The 27692-nt window shown below is 39.7% G+C and overlaps 1 protein-coding gene and 1 pseudogene across 5 annotated transcripts in view; both read right to left on the bottom strand.

Moving 5' to 3' along the window:
* Positions 1 to 11253: 11253 nt before the first annotated feature.
* LOC137972508 (uncharacterized) lies at positions 11254 to 14788 on the bottom strand (annotated as a pseudogene).
* Positions 14789 to 15978: 1190 nt separating this feature from the next.
* The window catches only part of LOC137974005 (3',5'-cyclic-AMP phosphodiesterase 4C-like), a 36824-nt gene continuing 25110 nt past the window's right edge, over positions 15979 to 27692 (bottom strand). For all 5 annotated transcript variants that reach the window (XM_068820922.1, XM_068820921.1, XM_068820920.1 and 2 more), the window contains 7 exons: positions 26360 to 26459; positions 25534 to 25688; positions 24708 to 24830; positions 20799 to 20903; positions 19994 to 20074; positions 18309 to 18549; positions 15979 to 17435 (listed from right to left, as the gene is read on the bottom strand). In XM_068820922.1, coding sequence (XP_068677023.1) covers positions 17209 to 17435; positions 18309 to 18549; positions 19994 to 20074; positions 20799 to 20903; positions 24708 to 24830; positions 25534 to 25688; positions 26360 to 26459 — 1032 coding nt within the window. In that variant the 3' untranslated portion in view covers positions 15979 to 17208. The remainder of the gene's footprint in view (positions 17436 to 18308; positions 18550 to 19993; positions 20075 to 20798; positions 20904 to 24707; positions 24831 to 25533; positions 25689 to 26359; positions 26460 to 27692) is intronic.

Genomic DNA, 27692 nt, shown 5'->3' with positions numbered 1-27692 from the left:
CAAACCGAGCAAAGGGAATGAAAGACAGTAGACTAATTTTCAAACCGAGCAAAGGGAATGAAAGACAGTAGACTAATTTTCAAACCGAGCAAAGGGAATGAAAGACAGTAGACTAATTTTCAAACCGAGCAAAGGGAATGAAAGACAGTAGACTAATTTTCAAACCGAGCAAAGGGAATGAAAGACAGTAGACTAATTTTCAAACCGAGCAAAGGGAATGAAAGACAGTAGACTAATTTTCAAACCGAGCAAAGGGAATGAAAGACAGTAGACTAATTTTCAAACCGAGCAAAGGGAATGAAAGACAGTAGACTAATTTTCAAACCGAGCAAAGGGAATGAAAGACAGTAGACTAATTTTCAAACCGAGCAAAGGGAATGAAAGACAGTAGACTAATTTTCAAACCGAGCAAAGGGAATGAAAGACAGTAGACTAATTTTCAAACCGAGCAAAGGGAATGAAAGACAGTAGACTAATTTTCAAACCGAGCAAAGGGAATGAAAGACAGTAGACTAATTTTCAAACCGAGCAAAGGGAATGAAAGACAGTAGACTAATTTTCAAACCGAGCAAAGGGAATGAAAGACAGTAGACTAATTTTCAAACCGAGCAAAGGGAATGAAAGACAGTAGACTAATTTTCAAACCGAGCAAAGGGAATGAAAGACAGTAGACTAATTTTCAAACCGAGCAAAGGGAATGAAAGACAGTAGACTAATTTTCAAACCGAGCAAAGGGAATGAAAGACAGTAGACTAATTTTCAAACCGAGCAAAGGGAATGAAAGACAGTAGACTAATTTTCAAACCGAGCAAAGGGAATGAAAGACAGTAGACTAATTTTCAAACCGAGCAAAGGGAATGAAAGACAGTAGACTAATTTTCAAACCGAGCAAAGGGAATGAAAGACAGTAGACTAATTTTCAAACCGAGCAAAGGGAATGAAAGACAGTAGACTAATTTTCAAACCGAGCAAAGGGAATGAAAGACAGTAGACTAATTTTCAAACCGAGCAAAGGGAATGAAAGACAGTAGACTAATTTTCAAACCGAGCAAAGGGAATGAAAGACAGTAGACTAATTTTCAAACCGAGCAAAGGGAATGAAAGACAGTAGACTAATTTTCAAACCGAGCAAAGGGAATGAAAGACAGTAGACTAATTTTCAAACCGAGCAAAGGGAATGAAAGACAGTAGACTAATTTTCAAACCGAGCAAAGGGAATGAAAGACAGTAGACTAATTTTCAAACCGAGCAAAGGGAATGAAAGACAGTAGACTAATTTTCAAACCGAGCAAAGGGAATGAAAGACAGTAGACTAATTTTCAAACCGAGCAAAGGGAATGAAAGACAGTAGACTAATTTTCAAACCGAGCAAAGGGAATGAAAGACAGTAGACTAATTTTCAAACCGAGCAAAGGGAATGAAAGACAGTAGACTAATTTTCAAACCGAGCAAAGGGAATGAAAGACAGTAGACTAATTTTCAAACCGAGCAAAGGGAATGAAAGACAGTAGACTAATTTTCAAACCGAGCAAAGGGAATGAAAGACAGTAGACTAATTTTCAAACCGAGCAAAGGGAATGAAAGACAGTAGACTAATTTTCAAACCGAGCAAAGGGAATGAAAGACAGTAGACTAATTTTCAAACCGAGCAAAGGGAATGAAAGACAGTAGACTAATTTTCAAACCGAGCAAAGGGAATGAAAGACAGTAGACTAATTTTCAAACCGAGCAAAGGGAATGAAAGACAGTAGACTAATTTTCAAACCGAGCAAAGGGAATGAAAGACAGTAGACTAATTTTCAAACCGAGCAAAGGGAATGAAAGACAGTAGACTAATTTTCAAACCGAGCAAAGGGAATGAAAGACAGTAGACTAATTTTCAAACCGAGCAAAGGGAATGAAAGACAGTAGACTAATTTTCAAACCGAGCAAAGGGAATGAAAGACAGTAGACTAATTTTCAAACCGAGCAAAGGGAATGAAAGACAGTAGACTAATTTTCAAACCGAGCAAAGGGAATGAAAGACAGTAGACTAATTTTCAAACCGAGCAAAGGGAATGAAAGACAGTAGACTAATTTTCAAACCGAGCAAAGGGAATGAAAGACAGTAGACTAATTTTCAAACCGAGCAAAGGGAATGAAAGACAGTAGACTAATTTTCAAACCGAGCAAAGGGAATGAAAGACAGTAGACTAATTTTCAAACCGAGCAAAGGGAATGAAAGACAGTAGACTAATTTTCAAACCGAGCAAAGGGAATGAAAGACAGTAGACTAATTTTCAAACCGAGCAAAGGGAATGAAAGACAGTAGACTAATTTTCAAACCGAGCAAAGGGAATGAAAGACAGTAGACTAATTTTCAAACCGAGCAAAGGGAATGAAAGACAGTAGACTAATTTTCAAACCGAGCAAAGGGAATGAAAGACAGTAGACTAATTTTCAAACCGAGCAAAGGGAATGAAAGACAGTAGACTAATTTTCAAACCGAGCAAAGGGAATGAAAGACAGTAGACTAATTTTCAAACCGAGCAAAGGGAATGAAAGACAGTAGACTAATTTTCAAACCGAGCAAAGGGAATGAAAGACAGTAGACTAATTTTCAAACCGAGCAAAGGGAATGAAAGACAGTAGACTAATTTTCAAACCGAGCAAAGGGAATGAAAGACAGTAGACTAATTTTCAAACCGAGCAAAGGGAATGAAAGACAGTAGACTAATTTTCAAACCGAGCAAAGGGAATGAAAGACAGTAGACTAATTTTCAAACCGAGCAAAGGGAATGAAAGACAGTAGACTAATTTTCAAACCGAGCAAAGGGAATGAAAGACAGTAGACTAATTTTCAAACCGAGCAAAGGGAATGAAAGACAGTAGACTAATTTTCAAACCGAGCAAAGGGAATGAAAGACAGTAGACTAATTTTCAAACCGAGCAAAGGGAATGAAAGACAGTAGACTAATTTTCAAACCGAGCAAAGGGAATGAAAGACAGTAGACTAATTTTCAAACCGAGCAAAGGGAATGAAAGACAGTAGACTAATTTTCAAACCGAGCAAAGGGAATGAAAGACAGTAGACTAATTTTCAAACCGAGCAAAGGGAATGAAAGACAGTAGACTAATTTTCAAACCGAGCAAAGGGAATGAAAGAGTTACTAGAAAACCTCAACATGTGAACGAGGATATGAAACATTGTCGATTGGGAGTACTTTAAATGTACATATGAGAAAATTGTGGATAAGTAGTGTTTTGTAGGCCCTGACAAACTGAAGGAGGAAGTGATTTAAATGAAATGTCCATATGGCAATTTAAACGAGTGCATGGGAGTTCAACGCCTGCAAAATGTGAGGGTAATGTAGGGTACATAGATGCTTAAGGTCCCACATGCTATTAAAAAAGATCTGGGGGCAGAGTTTTCCATGCTAGGGTCCGGCCTTAATATTATTCTTGTAGGATAGCATGTTGAATGGATGACGCCACGTGAACAAAGGGGACTTGAATGAAACATATACACGTCAAAGGATATCAAGAACCTGCAAAAAAAAAGTACATCAGTGAAATATAAACAACGAAAAATAGATACAATGTTACAGGCATAATACCACCAACACATCTCCAATTTGAGGTCAGTATAGACAACAAACTTGTACTTAAGGTGATTCCTCAGTATTGCATTGCGCATCCCTACTGCGCACGATTTTTGCGTCATTAGCGCGTGCACGTACACAGTGAAAGAAATTTCCCTCAAGCTAAGCTCGATAGCGAAATAAATGCTCATTTTCTTTTAAACGAGCATGGTGAGCTGTATTTTTTATTGCATAATAATAGTGTGCATATTGTGCCCCTTAATTTAAAAGAAAACTAAAAAAATTTATTGGAAGCAAAAAAAGATCTAGGCGAAAGCATGTTGGAACCCGTTACTCTGTGATGCAAATTATGACCGCAAAAATAACGACTCTACGAACGCTTTACGTCCACGTCGTTTCAAATAGTGTTATGTTTCCACAAATTTTATATAATATTGTTCTATATGCTCGACATTTTCTACCTGTTAAGTTTTTTTCCGAGTATTACTTTTATAAACTACCTATCGAGCTACCGCAAAATGTAACGTGGACCGATGAATAATGCGCCTAAATAGCACGAGTACAAGCATAAATTGGGTAAGATTGGCCCATCATATCTCTTAAGCGAGAATGGTGATTATACCACAGAAGACAGACCAAAACACCGGGAACTACGTGCCCTACTCTTTGCGACAAGTGTGCGGGTTCTTTTACGTCCCACACGATTAAGAACATTGAAGGGTTGTGAGACGGGACCTCCGGCTTATCGTCCTTATCCGAGAAGACCATTTGCAGATGTAGTTACAAAGGCAGGACTTTCTCCTCAGTTATTTAAAGACCCTGAGTGTTGGTCCGGCCGGAGTTGAACTCACGACCTCCCGCGTGACCGCCCGGTGCTCAACCAACTGAGCCACCGGTGCGCGGTTACAATTGGCATTACAAAGTAGAACAAGTCAAAAAACGAACAAGAAAGGTACTGGACTAAAACAAAAGGACAGACCCAATAACAGTATGGAGGAAGGGGGTGGTGGGTTATAAAATTGCATGACGTTCACCCAGTCATTACAGTAAAATACTGTGAGTGAAGATTTAGGTTACAACCTGTAAGTCGGAAGTAGAGGACCCCATTTCTTTACTGCCACCAAGGAGTTAATTTCTATTTTATTGCTTATTTTGCGGTTTTGTCAATTCGAGCTGCGAAGAGAAATAAAATTCCCCCTCCTCCAATGTTGACTTTCACAACTACTAGCAGTCGCCCGAAAAATTCTCACACAACTTGAATTGGGGGGAGGGGGATGTGGTATAAGCTACGATCTTGTAACACGATGATTCTGGACCATTCGCTAAGTGTTCCACCTAAATATGTCTAGTATTGTAGGCTACCAAAGGCCAGGAAATATTTTCTCGAGGACCAAACGAAGAGTGCGTAGCAAAACAAATGCTACAATTCGCCACTTCCAGGAACAATACTCGTCGATACATCAATTCCCAACCACTTGAAAAAACACCTTGTACTTTTGAGGAAGCCTGGGATGAAGTCACGCGTGCGATATGACGGTTTTACGCTCAATCGCGCGAGGCTTCTCGAATCTTATGTTGGCTCATAGTTAGTAGTTCCCCTCCACTAACTATGGTTGGCTTAAAAAAGAAAATATAAACGAACAGCTTCCAAGCAATCTTTTGTGTCATTCACGAGACGGCTGAATTTCGTAAATTTTCACGGCTCGCATTTTATGAAAAATCAATGAAAAAAATAAATAAAAATTGCACCACCGAAAATGCTCTTAATGACCGGAAACAACAAAACATTCTGCATGAGCAATGAATAAATCAAGACGTACTGAAACAATAGCGCCCACAACCTATTTGTAGGTAAATTTGAACAATAATTCAACACCCGTTCCGCTAGCTCAGTGAGTAAGACGCGTTTCACAAATATGGACGACGGCACTCTCTGCCGTCGTCTATATTTGAGATCTGTGTCTGAAAGCTGAGAAGCGGGTTCGGTTGAACCCACCACCGGTTTTGCTCCTTTTTTTTCTTTTTTCTTTTTTTGGACGACCGACAAAAACAATACAGTCAGCCAGGACTACAGAAAACCGCGAGATAAAATACACAAATCGAGTAAAAGTTATAATTACCAAAAGACCCAACAAAGGTTTTTTCGGTATATATAACTTTTACTTGATTTGATTTATTTTGTGTCGGGATTTAACGTAGTCCAAACCAACAGATTTACGAGTTTTAAAACGACGAAATGGTCCGGTTGATTGAGGTATGCGAGTTCTGAAAGGCAAACCTAAAGAAATTCTGAGCTACCGGGTATGATTGATGGCTAGAACAAATTGATAATACAACGGATTAAAAAAACAGAACGCGTGGTAGTAAGGTTTTACAGATAAAACCATTCACAAGCAAAAGAAAAACCGTTGTTCTAACCAGACTCGAACCCTCGACCTTACAAGTTCTTCACACAATCACCTGCGCTCGTCAATGACAACGGAGCCACAGAAACCTAACACGAAAAAAGTGGCAGCGCAATTCGACAATCTTGGACTAAGTGTTTTGTTCCATAGGCTGGTGTACAAGTTGGGATGATCTTTCGGCGTGAAAAACACATGATCGATCTTCGCAACAGCAAAAGGTCTACAAGATAAAAAATTGGAAAGATTCCAGTAAAAGAACCTATTTACTGCTTGTTCGAATCCTGTTCAAAATAAAAGTCAAATAACCGAAATCCTTCTATCGAGGCGAAGTGGTCCGGTGTTGTTGCGCTTACAGCCAAACGTTTGTGCCATTTCCAAGACAGCTGAAATTCGCAGATGTTCACAAGAAAATCGTCGAAAAAATTGCATAAAACTGCACTCGGCCGGAAATGCAGTTAATAACCGGAAGCACGAACACATTCTGCACGGGCAATAAATAAATCGTGTGAAACTCAAACAATAGAGCCCATGCACAACCTACTTGTACGTAAATTTGAACAATAATCAACACCCGTTCCGCTAGCTCAGTGAGTAAGACGCGTTTCACAAATATGGACGACGGCACTCTCTGCCGTCGTCTATATTTGAGATCTGTGTCTGAAAGCTGAGAAGCGGGTTCGGTTGAACCCACCACCGGTTTTGCTCTTTTTTTTTTTTCTCGTTTTTTTTTTTGGACGACCGACAGCCAGGACTACAGAAAACCGCGAGATAAAATACACAAATCGAGGAAAAATTATATTTACCTAAAGAACCCAACAAAGGTTTCTTCGGTATATATCACTTTCACGTGATTTGATTTATTATGCGTCGATATTTAACGTAGTCCTGACGAACAATATAACGAGATTTAAAACAACGAAATGGTCCAACTTGATTGAAGTATGTAAGTTCTAAAAGAGAAACCTGAAGAAATTCTGAGCTATCGAGTATGATTGACGGCTAGAAAAAATTGGCAATACAACGGCCACGGATAACAGAACGTGTGATAATAAGTTTTTAGAGACAAAACCAATTACAAAAAAAGGAAAAAAGAAGGAAAAAAAAAACATTCCACACAACCAGATGCGAACTCGCGACCCTCCATCTTCTTGATCATCTGCACACGCCAATAACCACTGAGCCGCTGACCTAAGCTCAACTCTCAAGTGGTACTATAATGGACTGATCAGTATTTCGTTGTTGCCGAGCAAACTGGCGACCACATCAACAAATGTATTTACTCAGAAGAAAGCCGCAGAACTGGAATCAACTTATAATTTTAAAGATCGAAGGCAACGATTATTCTAAGTTTCCTTAATAACATTTGCGTTTACAATGAAAAGTAAGAGGACCAAAACTTGAGAAACGAGTTACGGGGAAAAAAAGTGTGACGCTTGCACGAACGAGAGAGCGTCAAAACGACTTTTACTTGGAGATAGTTAACAACAAACCTGCATTCTATCAGTTGCATTATCCAGACAGAGTACTCCGCTACCAGCCACTTTTTTGCTTTCTACCATTGTCTTGAGTGAAGCAAGCAGGCTCATGTGTTTGGCGTTATCAGTAGCTAAAACCTGATAAGGTTAAGTGAAAAAGGGAGAAACAGTCAACAGACATGTTGCATGTGGACGAACAAGAATCAGAGAGAAATTGCAATAAATCAAGGAAAACACTTTTTTGCGCGATTTGAAAAACAACAAGGGCTTTCCCTTTGAAAACAGCTTTAAAGACACCTTAAGAACATTATTGCCTTTTCCAAGAGAGAGCAAAATGGCTAACTGCTAACAAGGTTACTCTTAACGCATCTAAAACTGAGTTTATGTTAATCGGATCGAGGCAAAGGCTAAGCACGTTTCACAACCCTCCGTCACTTATTATTGACGGTGCACCTATAACTCAAGTTACCTCTACGAAATCTCTAGGTGTTCATATTGATCAGACTTTATCTTGGAATGTTCATGTTGAGACTTTATGTAAGAAAATCGCGTCTGGTATTGGAGCGTTGAAGAGAGTGAGGTCTTTCGTTCCACATGAGACTCTCCGATCAATCTTCATGTCTTTAGTACAGCCTCACTTTGATTACTACGATTCTGTCTGGGGATGTTGCGGCAAAACCCTAGCCCGTAAACTTACAAAACTTCAAAATCGCGCTGCGCGTATACTCACTTACTCGAACTATGATGCCAACGCTGATAACCTTATCCAAAAACTTGGATGGATAAAACTTGATTCTCAACGAACAATCCATAAGGCTGTGATGGTTTATAAGTCGCTTAATGGTCTTACTCCCGATTACCTTAGTTCTAAATTTGTTGACCGTAGTAGCGTCTCCAGTTACTCCTTAAGGGACACAGAGGGCAAACTAGCTATCCCACAGCCACACACAAACTATATGAAAAATAGCTTCAGCTACACTGGAGCAGTTCTTTGGAATAATTTACCAATCGAATTGAGGCAGGCTGACTCCCTTAGAGCGTTCCGGGCTGACTGCGAGCGTTTCTTTTCATCAAGTTAATCTACAATTCTATACACGGCACTCATGTAAAGCAGGTTTTTATTTTGTCATTTAATATTATAGTTATATTTATTGATTACTTAGAACAATTTTGAATAATGTAGCTGTAGTCGTTGTATAATTTGTAATAATTCTGGTAATTAATTAGGTTTTTATAGTTTCGACTGATGAGTTTACCGTGTCTAAATAAAGTTATCCTATCCTATCCTATCCTAAAATTAAAGTTCTCATTTGGGTGGGGTTTGGGGGGAGGGGAAGATAAGTGGGGGGGGGGGGATGGAGTGGGGTGCAATGTAAAACGGCAAATGACAGGCTTCCCTTATCAAAAGTCAAAAAGTCAAAAGTCAAAAGTAAGGGCATTGGGACGAGCGGGAAAGCACCCTTCTTCTCTTCTTACAGCAAGCCCTTTTCTCGCTTCAATTCTCTCTTTCGCAAATTATTTGCACTTGTATGCGGGATAACCACGAGCACTCGAGATGTTTTTCAAAGAATGGGGTGAAAAGAGACATTTTAGACTGAGAGCAGTCCCTTCATAAATCAGAGTTAACTGAATAGAGTGAAATGTGTGTCTGTCCTTGTGTGGGCCCATTTCCATCAGTAGGGCTAACGCTCACATGGTTCATATGGGATATAAGTCTAGCACTTCACATTTCACTCTATTCAGTTAACTCTGTTTAAAATATAAGTGCTACACGGCCAACGTTTGTATAAACGTAACCTTTCCTTCATAAATCAGTCGATCGGCCCGCTTTTCTGAGACTGTCGCGTTTTGTCACAGGCGCTAACGAATAAAAAGACCGAGGGAGGCTTGGGAAGAGGAAAGAATTTTTGGACAGTCAGCACAACTGAACTCTGACGGATTACAACTACAAATCAAGAGGGAAATGTTTAATTAATAGACACCGAATTACTTTTTTCAAATTCCGCTTGGCGAATCTCCTTACTTTCCTGATCACGTTTTCGGAAGAATTTCAACTCAATTCCAAAAATTGTAATTAATATTCTTGGAGTTAACCACGACATGGAATCACTTCAGTGATGAATGAAAGAAACACTCACTTGTTGCCACTAAAAAAGGATTCTTGACTCCCGGATGATCCACATCATGTACAGCACTTGCTAAGATGGCGGTGAGGACTTCTTGATCAGTAAACACGGACTGAAAGAGCGAAAAATAAACACATATTTGTCTCAACAATCCTTAGACAACTGCTCTAAGCGACAAACCCAAACGACGCTCAATTAAAACAACAAAATGATAGAATGGGGAATACAAGATACGCCAAAGGGAAATTGCAGCGAGGATCCAGATTTGCGTGTCATCCCTTCGCAGCCCAAACATTGATCTGCTGCCTAAGTAAGGATTAATTGTTTGCAATGAATCTTACAGCAACTTAAAAGAAACACTGACTGGCCAATATCAGTGCGTTGTGCAGAAAGAACTTCAGCTTTTAAAAAAGGAGCCATGGTTTTTTTAGTCTCGGGGAATAAGTAGTACTGTGTAAATTGATTTATTCTTTATTCTACTTTATTGGATTACACCTGTATCTTGAAAATTGGCAAACTTTTCCTTGATTTTTTTTTTGACCAAAAACTGATACAGTATGTAGATTTTACTGACCAGTCTCAGAGAAATCCTCAATGTACAGCCATTTGATGTAGTTCCCCAGTTTAGCCCTATCTTGGAGAAATAACTGGTCTACACAAGAGTGGCTAGTGCACCAAATTGCAATGAACTCATTGTCATCTTTAGGAGAAAGTGTATTTGAGGCAATAAACGACTCACCTTAGCTAATTCACTTTCATTGGAAACTTCCACCCAAAATCTAAAATGTGATTCAAAGAACGTCAATATACTAATCTGGAAAAAATCACCTTTTAGTTAATTGAAATCTAAATAATAGTTTATAGTTTATTGGTTTAAACAAGTGCAGATCTCTTGATTCCCCTTTACAGCATTTGTGCTCAAATGTTATAATCCTTGACTCATGCTTAGAGACTCTTTCTAGTGGTACACTTTAAATGTATTTCCATTGATTTTTAGATTCCATACATAACAAAATTGTTATTTTAATAATGGCAATCCCACTTTGCCTAAATTCCAGCTTCACAACACAATTACCCATTTCCTTGACGATTTCATAAGGTTATGTTTGGAAATTGTTGGACAGCTTGTTTGACTTTTTCTGCTCTAGGAGCAACTGGTCTCCCACTTGGAGATGAAGGGTTAAGCACATCTTGTGTCTGCGTAAATCGCCGCCTTAAGTGGTCTTCTTTTCCCAGTCACGTCTTGAAGCCCCTCATAATTTACTGCTCTCTCACATAACTCTGGCAGCTTTATGCACAATTTTCCAGTCAAACAATAACTCTACCAGGCAGATCCCAGTGACACTGTGTGGTGTGGTTCTTTACGTTGTGAGGTAGAAAACAAGCTCTTTCCTCCAATCTTTTGCTTTCTGCTTATGCAATTTTCATACTCTTGAGCAAACTGCAGTTTTGCTGATCTACTTTGCCATTGCAGGGCTTCAAGTGGCCTCTGGTAAAAATATAGACCGGGTTAAATATAGGAACAATATAGGAACAATATAGGAAATGGGAAAAAATTATAGGGATAATAAAGGGATTTTTCCTAAGCATTTAGAAAAGTGAAGTTGACATTTTTTAAGACAATAACACAAACAACTGACAGAAGTAATGCCCTCCACCATTTCCGTCACAGCCATTCCTTTCCATCACTTTTGACAAGCCTCATCTGAAGAACAAAATACTTGAATTCACCCTTTTGCAATTTCTCTTGGAACACATCTGCCCAGCAATGGTCCACTCTGTGTGTGGCACTTTCTGAATCAACTTGTCCTGTCTGTACACCTTCCATTCAGCCGTAACCAAAGAAACTTCTTCGTATGATATTGTTGGCATCATGACTGTTAGTCTATGAAAAGCTTGTGAACTGCGCTGGCAATCTCTGAGAAGTGGATGTAGGAAAGATACATCTCTTAAAAGCTTGTTGTCTACTGGCAGATGGCCACTCAGGTACTTTGTAGTGTCCACATCAAATAATTATCACTTCATACCTTAAAGAGCTTTTTTCTGTTGTTCAGCGGACAGCTTAGACAGGACGAGCGAGTTTTCTCTCCTCCTTCTATCTCTGAAATGGACAGCTGTCTGTCTGGCCTTGAATAGTCTACTGTGAGCAGATGCTTTCCCTCTTTATCTCTCAGGGCTTGGGCTTCAACATCTCACACATGGCATCACATAGTAGGCGAATCAATGGTCCTTCACTCTGAAAGAAGCACAGAAACGTCTTAAAAACTGGCTCCACAGACAGAAGGAAAAGCAACTGAGATGGGAAGAACTCAGGTAATGAAACTTTCTGCAGATATGATTGTACTGCTAATTCTTCTCCAATGCCTTGCTTGCCTTCTCCACCCAACATACCTTGGCTAATTCTTCCAGGAAGCACTTCTTGATTGCTTCCCATTTCTTGACAATTCTGTCTAATGCAGGAATAAGTGTGAGCCATGCACATGCTGGATGAATAACTCATCGTTAAGTCCAAGATCATCCAAGACTTGAAGATAAGATTCTCTCTCAAAAAGTGAGCTCTTCACCCAATAGAAGAGAACTATGGGTAACTCCTCATAATCCTCTCTATATGCATTAGCACCTTCTCCAAGGGATGAATGGCATAAGGCCTGGGAGTCCTTCGTCTAAGAGTGCCTTATTAACTGTACTCCATATGGTTTTGTTGACATTTGTTCCATCTCATGGCAAACTTGAGAGAGGCAATTGGCACCCTGTTTCCAGAATTTTTCTTGCAACATCATGACCTCTTGCATGTCCAAAGAATAATGTCTGCAAGAATCCAACACAGAGCTCATTTTTCTCTCGTGACCCAATAGTATACCAGCCTGTCACACTGCTTTAGGCCTTGAGAATTCCCTCTCATCATACTGAATGGCGACAGTTTTTGTCAGACATCATGTAAGACACTTTTGTTCTAATTATTGTAAAGTTAACTGACACACCTCCAGGGAACATCTCTTGGAACAACTGTGGTGTACCATCTAATGATGCAAATGAATAGTCGCTAGCAGCAGTTTTCATAGCCCAGAAAGCTTCAGCTCTGATTACTTCCTTTTGCTGTGATATAAAATCTTAAACTGGTAAACTGACAGGTCCCTGGTTATTTATTCTCAAATAAAATAGTAGGGATAATAAGATAAGGCATTTCTACACTCTGTAGCCCTGGAGTTATAGGAAAATTTACAAAAGATAGGAAATATAAGGGGTTAGGCCACTTGAAGCCCTGCCATTGGCTTGGGCCCATAATGGAGTAACTGCTCAAATTCTGTGGACTGTTATCACTCATTATGCTCACAGGTAGACCACAGACAACAACAATAATAATAATAATAATAATAATAATAATAATAACAATAATAACAACAATAACTCCTTAATTATTTAAGGAGGCATCCTTACGTTTTACTGCCATAATAATAATAATAATAATAATAATAATAATAATAATAATAATAATAATAATAATAATAAGGCAAGAAGACCGGACATGATTGTTGTTGAAAAGAGAAATAAATGTTGCAAAATAATAGATTTTGCAATACCATATGATAGCCGTATTGAGGAGAAAGAAGTCGAGAAGGTAGTGAAATACCAGGATCTAGCAAGAGAATTGAAGAAGTTATGGAAAATGAAAACAATGGTAATCGGAACATTTGGAACAGTTCCAAAAGATCTAAAGAAGAGACTAGAGAATATTGGTATAGAGACCAAGATAGATGAGCTTCAGAAAAGTGTTATTCTGAACACGGCAAGGATTCTTAGGAAGGTCCTAGAAGTTTGAGGAGACTTGTTGTCACCAAGCTTCCTGGAGTATGGAAGTTCCATTGGAAGTCCAATGTGCGAAAACAAGATAATAATAATAATAATAGGATAACAATATTAATAGTAACAATAATAATAACAATAATAATAATAACAATAATAATAATAACATGTCGTTGAAATGACTTATTGGTGAAATGTAATTCGATGGGTGGTATTTTCCACCACAGTCTATGTATCCACGTATCCAGCCTCTTCAGAGGTGCAGCTTTAAAATGGCAGGGTATTCTGCAGATACTCCTGTCTTTACACTGGACTAATTATGAACCAAAAGATGCATTGAACTAAATTATTGCCTAAAGTAGTCCAGATGCATCATGTGTCCCAAGAAAAAAAAATGGCCATAATTTGTGTAGTCAATAAAAAATGAATATGTGGTCCGGCATGTGGTTGCCCCGGGTTCCAATTCCGTTTAAACCTCTGGTTTGGATTTGTTTTCGGTTGTCCCGGATTCAACTCCACCACGCTTTGCAAAGCCTGGTTTCCATATGATCTGCAATGGTCTGCGAAACAATCACCGATTGGTCTGCGCATGCCGCAGACATGGAAACATCTGTCCCTGGTGCCTGCGACGATCTGCGGCACACGGTCTGGATGATCGGGAAAGTTGAATCTAGTTCTGCTTTCCCGACCATTAGGAGGCTTCCAACTAAGACAATTTTTAATGGAAACGTGTGTCTCAGATGATCTGTGTTCTATCGGTGACACACTATGGCTTGCCTTGAAACACATACAATCAGACTTGAAGTAAGCGCACTCCCTTTTTTCTCTTTGCTTTGCAGAGGATTTGTGGTACGCTTGTCTGTGATCGCTTCAGATTTAAATGGAAACATTTGACTCCTGTGTTTACGATCGTCTGCGATAAGAGCACCATAGACAGCTTCTGATGGTCACAGATGGTTGCAGATCATATGGAAACCAGGCTTAATAGCCAACTGGTTGCCTCCTGCCAGTTGGGGTTCTTAATGACGTTTCTGTTAAGTTTGAATTGTTTCTTTCAGATTACTAAAAGTGGGGTGCCTGTGAACTAGCTTGATAGCTAAGTGTACTTCCACTATAAACAAAGCAGTTTCTTTACATGTACATCCGCGACGTGCATCCACACAGTGCAATGAGACAGATTTCTCTTGAAAAAAAAAAGCATAAGATTTTAAAGATCTGGACAAACGACATCAAAGTAGATTAAACGAAGACCCTATTAAGTCTTACAAGTAGAATACAGGTACCATAGTGTATCACTGACCTTAAAAACGCCACAGGGCGACGTTTGTTAACCCGTTCAAGTGCGTAAACTGACAAAGGTTTCCCAATTATACCTTGTAAGATAATGCAACAACCATGTTTCTTCTTACCTTGCGTGTTAGCAACTTCCATCCCGCTCTTTCAGGAGAAGAGTCAGAGAATTTAGATGAAGAAGAAACGCCATGTTGAATAACACTTCGTTCCCAGACTTCTCAAACCTGGAAATCTCCGGTCGTTCCATTTCGTTTTCCCTACGGGAGAGAGGGAGGACGGAAACATCCGGGGACTAGAAAGGTGCATTTTTCAATAAACGAGTGGGAAGAGGAGACGGAAGGGAAGGGAAGGAATGGATAAGGGGGTTTGTATGCAAGCGTTCATTCCTTCCCCTCCCACATCTTTATTGTCTCGTCCCACGCGGCCAGAACATGTTTCCACCCAGGTCAAGAAAATGTCACAAAACGTCTGCTGCTTTTACCGAAAATCATAGCGCCTCAAATTTATTTCCCCTTCCTTTTCCTTCATTTCGTTTTCAGTTACTTCTGCTTCAGACAAAAAGCAATGGTTCAGGAACCACTCCAAATACAACCAAATGTACTTTTTAACTGGATTATGGATACCGACAGGAACCCATGACCCGGAGCCTACAACTCTACTGTGTTCGTGTAACGGCGTTTTCACAGACCGATTTATTTTTAGATTGAATTTCCCGCGAATGAGACTCCCACAGGAGCCCGATGACCAATTACAAGAAATTTAGCTGACGTCATAGGGTCACCGAACCGGAACTGCCTTTGTTTTTTTTTTCCGGAAAAGATAGTCTAAAAATCTCTGTACGGTGGTCAATTTACATTATCAACTCCGTTGATAAACCAAATCAGCTTTTAGAATCTTTGTACGGTGGTCAATTTACATTATCAACTCCGTTGATAAACCAAATTTTTGTATACTACTTCCCCACCGACGCAGCACCACAGTTTCTTTAGAAACTACCCCTTCATTAAAAATAGATCGGTCTGTAAAAATGCCGCTACATAGGCCCAGTATGGGAGCTGTAGGCTCCGGGTCATGGGTTCCTGATACCGACAAAAAAGAAGACACTTGGCTCACCTTCTATACGTCGGAGAGGAAACCATTCCACCTCACAACATTTAAGAAGGGTTTGCCATTGCTTGAATGATACTTCACCTCGAAATAAGAGGAAAGCACCATTTCACGTCACCTCTTCCACCGGCCTGATGCAACCGTGATCGAAATTATATATTTCGGAAAAAATCGGGGAAAATCAGTATCATCTTGACATATCTTTTATTACGAACTGAGAGAGCCATGGGCGTAATTCTATGTAATTTCTCAATAAATTTTCCATCATAATGTAATCGACGCTAATAACACTAAATAATATCGATGTCTTTCTGGTTTCGCAATCGGAAGCTCCATAACTATTCACAATTTGTACACGTTTATGATACAATTATAGCTTGCGAACTCACGGAATTTACCCGCTTTATTAATTTACCTCGATGTCCAGCTATGCCGAAAATTCCATGGTTTCTGGTTAAATATAAAACCGATATTGACAATGTAAATTTATCTGTACACGTAAAATAAATACGATATTTATAAGTTAGTTCATCCTGATGGGTTCAAACTTGTGAAGAAAAACGATGATGCAGATCCAAAGCGAAAGAAGATCACAAATTTTAAAACCAACGAGGTGCAATTTTTGCGAAAAAGGCAAATTATTTCCTACATTCATAGTCCTAATAAAACTGTTTTCTCTACACAAAAGCGTGAAATCTCTTCAAGACTTTCATAACATCACAGACCACGTTCAAACACGCAAAGGTCATACGCCGTGTTGGATTAAGGAAACCCATGCGATGAACTTTATAGCCACGTAAAACAAATTTCGCGAACCAAATAAATTACCCGTCCACCAGTCGATTGAAGTCTTGTATCGTAAATGAAATAAAACATTCAAACTATGAACAAGAACAAACAAGTGGAAAAAATGACAGGGTGTCGTAATTCCAGTTCTTGACGTAACACTTGGTTTCTTCCAAGGTAAATGATTCGAATCGTAGACGAAAACCTCAGAAAAAATACTCCGTTCATCCACCTAGCACCGAAGAAACTTCTTTACTGTAGCAATATTCCCGGCCAGTACATTTTAATGCTTCTCTTCAAAACGTTACGGTCTTTGACTTCTTCAACGTCAAAAGGGCCTCATACACTGCAGCACCAAGCCCGATTTTTTCTACAGATAATCATGTAAGACTTTCTTCACTTCCGGCTGGTTAACCGAACATGAGCATTGCCACAGGCTTTTCAGAGCGCTTGTTTTCAAAGTTGTACCAAATGTTTCCATAAGGCATGGTCTTCTCCGTTATCCACACGAAAAAATCTCAGCAACTTTAACGCGACCAAGTCAGTCCCTACGGATCCTACTTTTCGTCGTCTTTCTCCGAAAATCCCTAACTCTTAGTCCATTTCAGATGGATTGATTTTTTCCGCAGTTTCACACGCCTGATTTTTGTTCCTTCGAATTTTCTACTTCCTCTCGAAGCTCGTCATCATGTCCCGTTTCAGCGTTCGCTGTACCCTTTTCAGTTCTTTCTTCGTCGTCATCGAATTCATCGTCCGCCTCACAGCTTCGACTACTGCTTGCGTATTTGGAGAAATCAAGGTTCTTAACACCTGCCGTAACCTCTCTTAGTCTCTGTAATCTTTTTTCGCAGTCATCATCTGCATTTAACGAGAAAGTTCTCTGTTAGAGATAGTAGACTTTCCCACAGAACGTCATCTTGTAGCACGTCACACAATCTCTCCTCCACAATAAATTGCTTGATTAACGAAGTCGACATTGCGTGACGAGCCAAAATAATGTCCACAAATAACGTATGTCAACTCAACAAAAGACAACCAATGAAAACACACACTTGACTGCCCCCCGCCCGTCTCCACCTCACACTTAGCTAGTCAGGCAATGAATCACATTACCGTCAATCTAATTTTATAGAATTCCGGAGCAATACGCGAACAAGAGTCCATGACTTAGCGCTTACAACTCAAGAATCTCTTTGGCGAGTTATCGATTTCTCGAACAAGTGTTGAAAACTTAACTAATGAATGTGCAAGCTTTGGCTTGCACGAATGACCATTGCCAATCCCATGGGTAATAGCTAATTGTGATTAGTTGGAAAGGTCTAATTTTGCCACAAATACAATGAAGTTATACGCTCCGAGTCATGAACTCCTGGCGACGTCACCAATAACGTCATAGACACTAAAGGTAACTTTTGAAATCACGCGAGAAATGCCAATCTACAAGTAACTCATTCAAACAAAGGGTAATCCAAGAGTCAGAATGTTCGCTCCGAGTCAGAGGTTACTCAGTATAAACTTGGTGAAGCGTCTCTTTGTAGTAACTACAGCTCGTTCACTCATAGGATAAACAAATAAACCAATCAGGAACCACACCACACTAAATCAAAAAACCCGCCTCGGATCCACGCCTTTTCCCGCCCTGAATAAGACTTTTCTCATCGTGTTCTGATTGGCTAAATTGATTGTTCACGTCTCTTTCGATTGGTCAAAATACTGTGATGTATCACTTACCAGAGGTTTCCGGTTCCGATTGATCGATGGCTTCCTTCCTTGTTCCCTGCCAACTAACACGTTTTTCCCTCCCTGACGAACTCTGTTCCCCTGGTTTTTTCTCCTGATCATGTTTTGGTACCTGCGCATTATACCAGTATCTGTTGTCCTCGATTCTCTCCAGGATTTCCGTCGCGTCCGGATGTACCAGGTCGCCCCAGGTCTCCCAAAGCGGTTGGATAACAAAGTCGATAAACACAACCTAATATGTGAAGAAACCAAGAAACTAGTGAAATCTTACGCAAAAAAATACTCATAGCCATGCCTTCATGTCCTTCTTAAGATCGAAATTACACTTCTTGGCCTTCGTGAAAATAACCCTTTTGCAAAAACCGCCACATTGCAGAGCAAACTGCGCACTGGGATATCGAAAACTAGTTTACCTAAATGGCAGAAATGCCTCCGAAGGGAAGGGAGATGTTCAATTATGCTTGAGGTAACTTGACGACTGTTCGTGCGTGGTATTGATGTGAGATTTTAATAAGTCTCGAGCAGGGACGGTACAACATGTGAACCCCCAAATTGGATCTCATTCTGGACCCAACTCGAGAGAAGTAAATAAACAATAGATGGTTTTCGCAGTGACGTAATCGAATTCTAAGGTCTTCTAAATTTTGATCTAAAGTTGGTTGAAGGTGACCAAGAAATGAAACAAGTGTTTTTTTTTTCAAGTTTCCAGTTCCGTAACGTGTTTCGTTTCGAAAATACAGCATTTTGAATATTTCCGAATCGTCACCTTGCGTGACACCATGATACAAAGCTATTTGGTTGGAAGAAATGTCTATCCCTATGAATCTCAACAATTTTAGCCTTTCAAGTACTTCAGGAGATGTGTTCATACACATGTATTTATCTCATGAACGAAACGTAAGCGCTTTAGAGCAAAGTGAACAGATGTTTTCGTTGATTAACGGCCGGCATATTGGTTGATCACATGGCGTCTACATACAAAACTGTATAAAGTTGCGTGAAACGCTTCGACAAATAACTCAGAAACGATACACCGCACAGACCTGAGAATTGGAGTAGTGGTTAAAAGGTTTGTTTCATACAACATTTCAAGTTCTCGGCCTTCGTCATTGAACTAATTAGAATTAATTTTTTTGTTGTGTGACAGTGAAACTATCTATAGTTCAGTTTGAGGGTACGAGAAGCGAAATGAAAAACAGAGCAGGCTCTAGTCTTCATACCGCACATCTTAATTCCTCCATTCACGAACAACCACAATTCCTTGCGCATTTGACCACAATCTCTTGCGTTTCGAAGAAAAATGTGCTTTTCTTCTCGTTCGTTCGCTTCAGGCTCACTCACTACGGCAGCAACAAATAAAATTTAAATTAACTTGCTTTGTTTTTGATGTCCCAGTGCGAAATTTGCTCTCCAGTGTGGTGTTTTTTTCACCATGCGATCGCCAGCTGCAAATGAGCACTGAGCGTGCATCTTATTATTTTAACCATAAGGAAGTAGGTTCTACTTTTCCCAAAGCTACTTGCAACAATGTAACGAATTTTTCAAATATTGCGTCATGTTTGAACACGCTTCATAAAGTTTTGTACATCACACGAATGAACATCTCCTTTGAAAGCGCGAGACTATCGAAAAAAGCTGCCCTGTATACCGCTAATCCCAGCAATTGAAATCTTTACCTGTGACTTTTCTATTGAAGCGTTATGCCTGTCCATCATCGGGCTGATTTCCATTGCATCAATGTCTCGCTCTTTGTCACCCTTAAATAAGAAACGCAACGATATAAGCTGCAATCAGCGACAAAGCACACTTCCGCCATATCAACACAATGTCCCCCCCCCCCCTCCCCCCGGGCCTGTGCCAAGAAATTCCCTCCGCACTTCTCAATGAGGATCAGTACGCAGCTAATACAACGGCTCTCGGGATTGGTTCAGAAAAACAGTGGACATAAAGAAGGATGCGAAAGAAACAATGGACCCTAACTCTGAAAACAATAGAGCTGAGTCCTGAAGGGATCCAACGAAATTAGAGGTTGTAAAGAGCGTCCTATCTCCTATATGTTGTCTTTGAACACAGAATTTGGCAACACTGATACGGGGAACTAAGTGGGGCATGGAACATGGTACTTAACCTTATCATTTACACGATCGAAACGTTCATTCTCCTAACTAGTACCATAGATTTCTTCGTTGGGTAGCCGTGAGAATTTGGTGTTAAATGAAGATCACACCTCTCAAGCTGGTAATTATCTTTATCCTCAACACCTGTCTGACTGAAATTTCAATGAAATTGTGAGGAGAATTTACATGCTGTTCACTCCCGGGAGTCAAAGCGTTAAATGCGGAAAACAGAGCAGAATCCAGGCTATTAGAAATCAAATGGCCCACTCATCCCTTTTGTCACGAGCTGTAGAGGCGTTGGTGACGTCCTCTAATTCTTTTCTTTTCTTCTTTACTTTTTTTCTAAAAGTGCGTGGTAAGATACCTGTCTAAAGAACTCCTCCATCAATCTGTCGACCCATTTCTTGTACATCGGTAGAGGCTTAGCTGGATTACTGAGATCAGCACAGTGAACAAGACATTTAAGCACCTGATAAACAAAAAGACTCAGATATTGCGGAGCAACTATCCACCACTAGCCACCGATACTGAGATAAATAGTTGTTTTAGTATATACTAAAACAGTGGGAAAATATAGCTCATTTATTCTTGTAACGATTACAATATTTTCGGGCGCAAATCCCGCGAAAATTTCTCGGAGGTGAACAGCAAAGGTTATTCGGAGACAGAGGAGCCAATCAGAACGCGCCGTCAACGCTATTCACAGTTTTAGTATATACTAATTAACAATTAGACCCGTAGCCCGCAAGTTAAATAACCAAAATCCTTCTATCGAGGCGAAGTGGTCCAGTATTATTGTGTTGTTTACAGCCAAACGTTTGTGCCATTTCCAAGACGGCTGAAATTCGCAGATGTTCACGACTTGCACTTTGCGAAAAAATCCTTGAAAACTTTCACATTCTGCACGGGCAATGAATAAATCATGAGATACTCAAACAATAAAGCCCACCACCTACTTGTAAGTAAATTTGAACAATAATCAACACCCGTTCCGCTAGCTCAGTGAGTAAGACGCGTTTCACAAATATGGACGACGGCTCTCTCTGCCGTCGTCTATATTTGAGATCTGTGTCTGAAAGCTGAGAAGCGGGTTCGGTTGAACCCACCACCGGTTTTGCTCTTTTTTTTTTTTCCTTTTTTTTTTGGACGACTGACAAAAACAATACTGTCAGCAACAATACTGTCAGCCAGGACTACAGAAAACCGCGAGATAAAATACACAAATCGAGTAAAAGTTATAATTACCAAAAGACCCAACAAAGGTTTCTTCGGTATATATAACTTTCACTTTATTTGATTTATTTTGTGTCGGGATTTAACGTAGTCCAAACCAACAGATTTACGAGTTTTAAAACGAAGAAATGGTCCGGCTTGATTGAGGTATGTGAGTTCTGAAAGGCAAACCTAAAGAAATTCTGAGCTACCGAGTATGATTGATGGCTAGTACAAATTGATAATACAACGGATTAAAACAACAGAACGCGTGATAGTAAGGTTTTGCAGATAAAACCATTCACAAGCAAAAAAAAAAAAAAAAACCGTTGTTCTAACTAGACTCGAACCCTCGACCTTACAAATTCTTCACACAATCACCTGCGCTCGCCAATGACAAGGGAGCCACAGAAACCTAACACGAAAATCGTGGCCGCGCAATCCGACTATTTTGGACTAAGTGTTTTGTTCCATAGGCTGGTGTGCAAGTTAGGACGATCTTTCGTCGTGAAAAACACATGGTCGATCTTCGCAACAGGAAAAGGTATACACGATAAAAAAAATGGAAAGCTCCCAGCAAAAGAAGCTATTTACTGCTTGTTCGAATGCTGTTTAAAATAAAAGTCAAATAACCGAAATCCTTCTATCAAGGCGAAGTAGTCCAGTGTTGTTGCGTTCTTACAGCCAAACGTTTGTGCCATTTCCAAGACGGCTGAAATTCGCTGATGTTCACGACTGGCATTTTGCGAGAAAATCGTTGAAAAAATTGCATAAAACTGCACTACCGGAAATGCAGTTGATAACCGGAAGCACGAACACATTCTGCACGGGCAATGAATAAATCATGAGATACTCAAACAATAGAGCCCATGCACAACCTACTTGTACGTAAATTTGAACAATAATCAACACCCGTTCCGCTAGCTCAGTGAGTAAGACGCGTTTCACAAATATGGACGACGGCACTCTCTGCCGTCGTCTATATTTGAGATCTGTGTCTGAAAGCTGAGAAGCGGGTTCGGTTGAACCCACCACCGGTTTTGCTCTTTTTTTTTTTTTTTTTTTTTTTTTTTTGGACGACCGACAAAAACAATACTGTCAGCTAGGACTACAGAAACCCGCGAGATAAAATACAGAAATCGAGTAAAAGTTATATATACCAAAAGACCCAACAAAGGTTTCTTCGGTGTATATAACTTTCACTTGATTTGATTTATTTTGTATCCAAATTCAACGTAGTCCAAACCAACGACGAAATCGTCCGGCTTGATTGAGGTATGCGAGTTCTGAAAGACAAACCTGAAGAAATTCTGAGCTTTCGAGTAAGATAAATGGATAGTAAAAATTGCATAACAGATTAGCATAACAGAACGTTTGGTAGTAAGGTTTTTCTTGATAAAACCATTCACTCGCAAAAAAAAAAAAAAAAACCGTCATTCTAACCAGACTCGAACCCTCGACCATCATATGTTTAACTCAATCACCTGCGATCATCAATGACCACTGAGCTACAGACACCTCAAACAAAAGACATATTAGAGCAATTCGAGTCCAATTCTATCTTCCACTAACTGCTTCGTTGGTTAGGGTTGTGCGCAAGTTTGGATGAACTTTCGCCGTGAAAAACACATGTTCGATCGTCGCAACAGGAAAAGGTATACACGATAAAAAAAAAAAATCGACAGTTCCCAGCAAAAGACCTTATTTTAATGCTTGTTCGAATGCTGTTCAAAAGAAAAGTAAAATAACCGAAATCCTTCTATCAAGGCGAAGTGATCCAGTGCTGTTATTTCCAAGACGGCTGAAATTAGTAGATATTCACGACTTGCATTTTGCGAGAAAATCGATGAAAAAATTGCATGAAACTGCAATACCGGAAATGCATTTAATAACCGAAAGTACGAACACATTCTGCACGGGCAATGAATAAATCATGAGATACCACAACCTACTTGTACGTAAATTTGAACAATAATCAACACCCGTTCCGCTAGCTCAGTGAGTAAGACGCGTTTCACAAATATGGACGACGGCACTCTCTGCCGTCGTCTATATTTGAGATCTGTGTCTGAAAGCTGAGAAGCGGGTTCGGTTGAACCCACCACCGGTTTTGCTCTTTTTTTTTTTTCTCTCTCTCTGCACAACCCGCCTCGATTAGCTCTGCTATCTGCGGGTTGTGCAGGATTGTCATTCTATTTTCTTCAACTAATAATAAAATGAATGAATAAAATGAATGAATGAAAATGTTTTTTGGACGACTTAAACAATACTGTCAGCCAGGACTACAGAAAACCGCGAGATAAAATACACAAATCGAGTAAAAATTATATTTACCTAAAGAACTCAACAAAGCTTTCTTCGGTATATATAACTTTCACTTGACTTGATTTATTTTATGTCGATATTTATCGTAGTCCTGACGAACAAGATTACGAGATTTAAAACGACGAAATGGTCCAACTTGATTGAGGTATGTAAGTTCTAAAAGAGAAACCTGAAGAAATTCTGAGCTATCGAGTATGATTGATGGCTAGAAAAAAATTGGCAATACAACGGACGCAATAACAGAAAGCGTGATAATAAGTATTACAGAAAAAAAAAAGAGCAAAAAAGAAGAAAAACAAATTCCACACAACCAGATGCGAACCCTCGACCCTCCAACTTCTTGATCATTTGCACACGTCAATGACCATTGTGCCACTGAGCTAAGCTCAACTCTCAAGAGGTACTATAATGGACTGATGAGTATTTCGTTGTTGCAGAGCAAACTGGCGACCACATCAACAAATGTATTTACTCAACAGAAAGCCGCAGAACTCTAATCAACTTATAATTTTAAAGATCGAAGGCAATGATTATTCTAACTTTTCTTAATAACATTTGCGTTTATAATTAAAAGTAAGAGGACCAAAACTTGAGAGACGCGTTGCGGGAAAAAAAGCAAAGATATCTTTGGTCTTGTTTTTAGTTTCTTTCAAATTTCTGTTAAGTGTGACGCTTGCACGATCGAGGGAGCGTCCAACTGGCTTTTATTAAGAGTTACCGGTAGTTCACAACAAACCTGCATTCTATCAGTTGCATTATCCAGACAGAGTACTCCGCTACCAGCCACTTTTTTGCTTTCTACCATTGTCTTGAGTGAAGCAAGCAGGCTCATGTGTTTGGCGTTATCAGTAGCTAAAACCTGATGAGGTCAAGTGAAAAAGGGACAAACAGTCAACGGACATGTTGCATGTGGACAAATAAGACTCAGAGAGAAATTGCAATAAACCAAGTAAAACTCTTTTCTGTGTGATTTGAAATAAAGCAACAAGGGCTTTCTCTTTGAAAACAGGTTTAGAGACACCCTAAGAACATTATTAGCTTTTCCAAAAGACAGAAAATTAAAGTTCTCATTTGGGTCGGGTGGGGTGGGGAAAGGAGAGGTTGGGGGTTATGGAGTGTGGCGCAATGTAAAACGGGAAATGACAGGCTTTCCCTCATCATAAAACTACCAAAATTCTCTTATTCCAGCTTGCCTATGCAATTGAAAAAGTGGTTCAATAGCTGTAGCGTACACTCAAGAAATTAGTTGAAATCGAATCAGTCCTTCTTTGATTCTAAGAAAAAAACAAATTTACGCCTGACACTTACTGTAAACAAAGAGATCAAGAATCGCGTTTACAGCAAACGGCAAACGTCGTCTGAAATTTGCGTTTTGCCAAAAAGGAGGGAAACTGTCCGGTACTGGCTCATTTCTTGCCAGTTGGCTTCAACCATCCAACAACTTGTCAAAGGAATGAGATGAGACAGAATGGAATATCAAGTTCGCCTCAATGAGCACGGGTGGCGTGAGTAGTTCCAGAAGCGAGTTCTAAACTTCCTTTTTGATAATTTGAGCTTCTTACCATTTCAATAATCGTTCTCCGCACCGTCTGCCTCTCTTTCTTCGTTAGGTTTTCAAGAATGTCGCAGTCTTCGTGTTGTAAAAGTTGGAAGGCCACAGCTAGATGATGATTTTCAAGAACGGATTCGTCGTTGTACATCAGCGCCATTTCGGAATCTAGCAAAGAAAATCGTCGTGTGAGAAAGTAAAGAAGTTCTTGAAACTTCTGAAACACTTTGCTACAAATAAACAAAGTAATCGACAAAACTTTTTATAAATACCACGTGTTGGGAATACACTTTAGCCTCTCTAACCTCCCACCCCGTCAAAAGTAAGGGGATTGGGGCGAGCGGGAAAGCGCCCTTCTTCTCTTCTTACAGCAAGCCCATTCTCTCTTTCGCAAATTATTTGCACTTGTATGCGGGATAACCACGAGTACTCGAGATGTTTCTCAAAGAATGGGGTGAAAAGAGACATTTTAGACTGAGAGCAGTGTCTTCATAAATCAGTCGAGCGGCCCGCTTTTCTGAGACAGTCGTGTTTTGTCACAGGCGCAAACGAATAAAAAGACCGAGGGAGGCTTGGGAAGAGGAGAGAATTTTTTGAAAGACAGCATATGAACTCTTGTCAAATTCTCTGACGGAATTGCTCGTAACCATTGCACAACTACAAATCCTGAGGGAAAATGTTTAATTAATAGCCACCTAATTACTTTTTTCAAATTCCGCTTGGCGAATCTCCTTACTTTCGGAAGAATTTCAACTCAATTCCAAAAAAAATTTAATTAATATTCTTGGAGTTAACCACGACATGGAATCGCGTCAGTGATGAATGAAAGAAGCACTCACTTGTTGCCACTAAAAAGTGATTGTTGACTCCCGGATGATCCACATCATGTACAGCACTTGCTAAGATGGCGGCGAGGACTTCTAGATCAGTAAACACGGACTGAAAGAGCGAAAAAAAAAAAAAAAAAATATATATATATATATATATATATGTGTTTTGTGTCTCAACAATCCTTACACAACTCCTCTAAACGACAAACCCAAACGATGCTCAATGACAGCAACAAAATGAAATTGCAGCGAGGATCCAGATCTGCGTGTTATCCCTTCGCAGACCAAACATTGATCTGCTGCTTAACAAAGGATCAATTGTTTGCAATTAATCTTACCATACGATACGATAACTTTTACATTTTTCTACCTTAGATGAAGGTTTTTTACACCAAGGTCAAAGTTTCCGGATTCGTGTCAAACAGAGTTTTCGGATTCGTGAGGTGTCTATACCACAGGATGTTCGGATTCCTAACAGTTTACTTTAGGCTGTGCCGGAATCTGGAGGCGACTGGATGCTTCACAAGAAAATCTCAGACAAAAATAGCGAGATTTATAGTCAAAGTATTCGGATAAAAAGTTTCCACTTTGGATTCCGGGTCATAACGTTCCGGATTCGTGATGTATCTGGCAACTTTTTACACCGGATTCATGTTTTGTGTGTAAACACCAAAACGTTCCGGATTCGTGACGAATCCGGAAACTTTTGCTCTAGTGTAAAAACGCAGTCTTACGACCCTCGAGCTAAACCACAGAGGACAGACCACAACACCGGGAACTTCATGCCTTACTCTTTGGGAATAGTATTTGGGTACTTTTACATCCCATAGCGTAATGATCATTGAAGAGTCGTGAAGTACCTGAAGACTACAAAGTGTAACCATTTGCCGATGTCATTACAAAGGCAGCACTTTCTCCTCATTTATTTAAAGAACCTGAATGTGGGTCCGGCTGGAGTTTCGATTCCGTACAGTAGCCCAATGCTTGACCAACTGGGCCAGCCGGTTGGTTAAAAAATTTAGCCAGCAACAGAAGATTTTGCCCATACAAATTAACAGTTACATTAAAAAGTATTGCTTGGTAATGAAACGACTCTTATCCTTCAGTCAGAGATAAAAAAAACAATTAATTTTTTCAATGTAACAAAATAAAGCAATTCAACCTTTATTTTGTAATTGCATAGCTATGGTCAGATATCGCGAATTTCACTGAGACTTAATAGCGCGTGTTTTCCCGTCTATAGCGGCAAAGACAGTTACAACACTGACTGTGATGTGATTGGTTGGCTAAATTCTAGTTTTACGTCACGCAACTTTAAACCAATAGCAAGATTCTGTACATA

The sequence above is a fragment of the Montipora foliosa genome, chromosome 10 (assembly GCF_036669935.1).
Source record: "Montipora foliosa isolate CH-2021 chromosome 10, ASM3666993v2, whole genome shotgun sequence".
Classification (NCBI taxonomy): Eukaryota; Metazoa; Cnidaria; class Anthozoa; order Scleractinia; family Acroporidae; genus Montipora; species Montipora foliosa.
Note: the sequence above shows the minus strand (reverse complement) of the source record. Positions and strands in the feature narration are given on the sequence as shown.